The sequence below is a fragment of the Clinocottus analis genome, unplaced genomic scaffold (genome assembly GCF_023055335.1).
Source record: "Clinocottus analis isolate CAN_PGR_092001 unplaced genomic scaffold, fCliAna1.0.p SCAF_46, whole genome shotgun sequence".
NCBI classification, from domain to species: domain Eukaryota; kingdom Metazoa; phylum Chordata; class Actinopteri; order Perciformes; family Cottidae; genus Clinocottus; species Clinocottus analis.
Window position 1 is genome coordinate 444,161 of NW_027176203.1, and position 5,000 is coordinate 449,160.

Sequence of the window (5,000 nt, forward strand, 5' to 3'; positions counted from 1 at the left end):
GAGGTCCTGCTGCGTTTCCTCCCTATCCAGGAACACGGATATGGAAATATTCAGGCTGACGGTATGAGAAAAATAATGTTTTTTACATTGAAGTGAGTAAAAGTGTTCAGGTGGAAGCAGGAACCTGAAGGAGCTGTTAACACGATTCACATAAAGACACCAGAAAGAAAAGTCTTCCAGAGGAACATGCTGAAGGATCCTGGTGGCATTGTTCTCATCTTCTGCTCAGTGTTGTGTGTTTGTGATGGAGGTCCAGAAGTCCAGAGGAACGGACACCATGGAGGATCTGATCTCCACACCGAGTCTGCTCTCCAGCTTCCTGCATCTCCTCCATGTCTCCACCTCTGACCACAAGGTCACCAAGAACAATGCCTGCTTCTATTCTCAAAGAATCCTCGTTGTCTTTCAGGTCCTTCAGGTTCTTCAGGTCCTTCAGGTCTTTCAGGTCCTTCAGGTCCTTCAGGTCCTTCAGGTCTTTCAGGTCCTTCAGGTTCTTCAGGTCCTTCAGGTCCTTCAGGTCCTTCAGGTCTTTCAGGTCCTTCAGGTCTTTCAGGTCCTTCAGGTCAGTCTTGTAGGGACGTTCACTTCTGCTAAAACAAACAATTCAAAAAAGCTGAAATCTAATGTAGTTTTTCCAAGTAAGCATTTTCGTCCCACCTTCGTCCTCCTCCTCTTCCTCCTCCTCCTTGTCCTCCTCTTCCTCCTCCTCTTCTTCCTCCTCTTCCTCCTCTTCCTCCTCCTCCTCTTCTTCCTCCTCCTCCTCACACGAACGTGTCCACCTTGTTTCGTGTACAAGAGAGAATTAGCTTTATTCTCCCTGCTAGCTCCGTCCAAATTCACCCTGCACACACACACACACACACACACACACACACACACACACACATACACACACACACACACACACACACAGTCACTGGGAGCCTTTTGAATCTCCCATCAGTTGGATGTACCTGTGTGGTTTTGGGCTTAGTGCCGATCCTCCTGGAAGCAGAGCCGTGTTCCCTCAGCAGAGCTCTCTAACCACCGGCTCTGCAGGCACCCAGCTGAGCTCCATTTAGCAAACTGTGACGTGGGCGCGCACGTTCCATTAGTGACCCGGATCCACCGGCTACAGGCAGGCGGAGGTGTGCCTGGTGTGAATTTCATATTGTTTAATTCATTGTCATCCCCGAGTCCTGAGCTGTCTTCTGGCTCCGCTTTGCAGTGGGGTGAGGGGTGGGGGGGGGGGGGGGGGCCTGGAAGAAGTGTGTGTGTGTGTGTGTGTGTGTGTGTGTGTGTGTGTGTGTGTGTGTGTGGGGCGAGAAAAAGTCAGGTGACTCCTCACCGACTCCTGCTATGTCTGGCGAGTTGCAGGTTCGACGCAGAGATCAGAGCGTTTCATTTCCCCTGAAAGCGTCTCGCTGTCGTCCCTAAACTGACACCCGGATCCTCCTCCTAAACTCAGATTAAAGCTTTTCCTTGTCAAGGGGCCGCTGCTCATTTCACTTTCATACCTTTTCTTTTTCTTTTTTTACAAACCTGCTGCGATACATAATGGATGATCCGGAAGGTCGGGACGAGATCACACAAGCAAGGAACCAAGGAACCCGCCACCGCCCAGAAGGAAACACGGCGTCACCACCAGCGAACAGACGAAGGACCGTCTTCCACCGCGAGACGCTCCTCTGACTCGGCGGTTCAGCCGGTCCGGCGGGTGAGGGGCCGCGCCTTTGAAATGATAAGCAGAGTCTTCCCCGCGCTGGAGGGACCAGCATTGAAGTCTTTGTTTGCCCGTCGGTGGCTCAGAGGCGCCTCTGAACTGGAGGCTGGGCGCGGAATAGGAATGACCATGTAACCTACTTCGAGGTCACCTAATGAAGGAAAATGTATTCATGTATTTTTTTTCCTGGTTGTATTAGTTTGCGCAATATGCTTCCCTTTGAAGCCCAAGGTTGCAGGTTCATTTTTGATGTGGTTTTCAATCATCCGTCGGCATTGAAGTGTCTTTGTGTTTGGAATCTGGGCTTCAGGTCCCGCTCTGCCTCCGGTCCGATGTCTACATACCCTGCACGGCCCGGGAGGATCCTTTTCTTTCACAACGTATGTCACAGACCAGCGAGTTTGAATACCTGAACACACACGAGCGCCGTCAGAAACCTCCCTCGACCTCCACCAGGTGGACCTTCAGCACCGGGGAGATGTGCGAGTCCTCGGCTGCAGCGGTCCGTCCAGACTTGATGCGGCACAGCCCCCCCTTCCATCACCACCTGTATTAAACACCCTCCTCCCCTCCCCCGCCTCCCTCCTCCCCCGCTACCTCGCTGCATCTCAGACCCATTTCCCCACATTTTCAAAGCTCCTTGCGAGCCGGACCCCCCGGTCGGCGTCACAGCGGGGGCCGTCCAGCCCATCAGAGAAGTAATTCACACTGCCTCATTTGAGTTATTTACTCTATTACCGGCGCGGCTGCCCACTGAGACCGGGCTCAGGCTGGGGGAGCGCCGCTCACGGCAAGGCTGGCAATGCCCCCCGATACCCCCCCCCCACCCGATACCCCCCCCCCCCCCATTATGACGGGAGCTGCCACCTCAATCTGCAGCTGGCACAGTATGTGGGGACGAGATGAGAGAGGAGATTGCTCAGCTAGCTTGAGCGCAAGAGAGGTGTGTGTGTGTGTGTGTGTGTGTGTGTGTGTGTGTGTGTGTGTGTGTGTGTGTGTGTGTGTGTGTGTCCGGCGCGTCCTCTCCCCATTGGTCGTCCTCCTCTAAGTCATTATCACTCCCAAAGCCGGAGCTCCTCTCAGGTGACTGGATGGATTTACATGAGTCCGTCTGGAGACCTGAAGGAGGCGAGAGGAAGGCCTTCTCCTCATCCTCTGCAGGATGAGAGGAGGGACGCCGCGGTCACACCTCCACCCGAACACAGAGCTCCTCTGTGTTCGGGTGGATGGCGCCGCTCCTCCTTCACACAATAGGAACGAGCCTCCATTGTAGCGTGGAAATAGCCTCTCATCAAAGAGCCCCGGCTCGTCTGCCGGTGGAAACGAGAGCTTTTTGCCATCTTCTTGGTCTCATTTCAATCTCAAATCATGTCACCTTCTCTCCCATTTTGCTATTCAGCATTATACCTTTTTATGAAGACAGTAATACGGAGAAAAGTCTCTTTGCCAAATGGTGAGACTCCTTTCACAGTTCTGCTGCCAAGAAGCTGCTGCCCGCGTGTGTGTGTGTGTGTGTGTGTGTATAGATGTGTGTGTGTGTATAGATGTGTGTGTGTGTGTGTGTGTGTATAGATGTGTGTGTGTGTATAGATGTGTGTGTGTGTGTGTGTGTGTATAGATGTGTGTGTGTGTGTGTGTATGTGTGTGTGTGTGTGTGTGTGTGTGTGTGTGTGTGTGTGAGTGTGTGTAGATGTGTGTGTGTGTGTGTATAGATGTGTGTGTGTGTGTGTGTATGTGTGTGTGTGTGTGTGTGTGTGTGTGTGTGTGTGTGAGTGTGTGTAGATGTGTGTGTGTGTGTGTGTGTCTGTGTGTGTGTGTGTGTGTGTGTGTGTGTGTGTGAGTGTGTGTAGATGTGTGTGTGTGTGTGTGTGTGTGTGTGTGTAGATGTGTGTGTGTGTGTGTGTGTGTGTGTAGATGTGTGTGTGTGTGTGTGTGTGTGTGTGTGTATAGATGTGTGTGTGTGTGTGTGTGTGTGTGTGTGTGTGTGTGTGTGTATAGATGTGTGTGTGTGTGTGTGTGTGTGTGTGTGTATGTGTGTGTGTATAGATGTGTGTGTGTGTGTGTGTGTATAGATGTGTGTGTGTGTGTGTGTGTGTGTGTGTGTGTGTGTGTGTGTGTGTGTGTGTGTGTGTGTGTGTGTGTGTGTGTGTAGATGTGTGTGTGTGTATAGATGTGTGTGTGTGTGTGTGTGTGTGTGTGTATAGATGTGTGTGTGTGTGTGTGTGTGTGTGTGTGTGTGTGTGTATAGATGTGTGTGTGTGTGTGTGTGTGTGTGTGTGGTTCATGAGTTGGGCCTCTTCAACCAGTTCAGCCTCAGACATTTTCCTAACTGGATTTTTTGTTTTCCAGGTAGTTTTTTCTCTTTTTATTGATGCATATGATATTGTTTATATTATATAAAATCACTTTTTTGATGATTTTGATGAAGTGCAGTTAAATATGTGTCGTAATTAATTTAGTGCAGATTTCACTGAAAGTAAAAATGTATATTTCCATGACTTGGGGAGTTCTCTGGAGTCATATTCATGCTTCATGTTCATATTTATGGTTGTGTAATAAGCTCCTGTGTGTTACTGTGTCACATTCATCATAAACTATAACTCCTGTTTATTTTCTTCTTTCATGTTTTAAAGCATTTCAATCTGCACGAGAACTCGCTGAGTCCTCTCCGTCCTGCCATCGTTGTTTCCATGGAGACGAGCACAGCGAGCGCCGTGTGACAAGTGAAGCGGCGCCGAAACTACAACAACACGTCTGTTTAAAGTCCCCAAACAACAACAACAACAACAACAACACATGCTGCAGGCCTGAGAGAGAGGAGTACCTCACCAGAGCACGAGGTCATGTGGCCAGGTGTGTGTGTGTGTGTGTGTGTGTGTGTGTGTGTGTGTCTCTGGAGTGTTACGTGTGCTGTTGCCCTCCTGTCTCTCAGCAGGTATTTAGGCTCCGCCCCTCAGAGTGTCGCTCGCTCCATTAACACGTGAGGACACGCCGCCGCTCTGCTGGTCTGCGGTTCCACTCCATCGTCCTCCCCCTCCCCCCCCCCCTCCCCCTCCCCTCTCTCCCTCCCCCCCTCCCTCACCCCCCCCCTTCTGTTTACGTGTGATGTTTGCGTGTTGACACCTTGTTGAATGGATGCTGAGCGGCATCGGGCCCCCGGGTCAGAGCAGAGGAGGAACCAGGAGGTGAGGACGTGAACCTGAAGGTCCAGCTGGAAGGAAACGCTCTGGGAAAAATAAATACTGACAAAGAAAACAAAAACTTTTCCAAAAGTAGAAATATTGAATTTAATGAATTT

At 50.7% G+C, this 5,000-nt stretch overlaps 1 protein-coding gene across 5 annotated transcripts in view; it reads left to right on the forward strand.

Moving 5' to 3' along the window:
- The window catches only part of LOC137801929 (uncharacterized), a 5,718-nt gene extending 958 nt beyond the window's left edge, over window positions 1-4,760 (forward strand). For 2 of the 5 annotated variants that reach the window (XM_068599376.1, XM_068599377.1), the window contains exons 2-7: window positions 1-61; window positions 410-562; window positions 1,553-1,696; window positions 2,013-2,082; window positions 4,336-4,555; window positions 4,635-4,760. The exon at window positions 1-61 is cut by the window's left edge. In XM_068599376.1, the coding sequence (XP_068455477.1) occupies window positions 41-61; window positions 410-562; window positions 1,553-1,696; window positions 2,013-2,082; window positions 4,336-4,555; window positions 4,635-4,686 (660 nt within the window). In that variant the 5' untranslated portion in view covers window positions 1-40 and the 3' untranslated portion in view covers window positions 4,687-4,760. The remainder of the gene's footprint in view (window positions 62-409; window positions 563-1,552; window positions 1,697-2,012; window positions 2,083-4,335; window positions 4,556-4,634) is intronic. The other 3 variants (XM_068599378.1, XR_011079928.1, XR_011079927.1) reach the window with 3 other exon arrangements.
- Window positions 4,761-5,000: the final 240 nt, after the last annotated feature.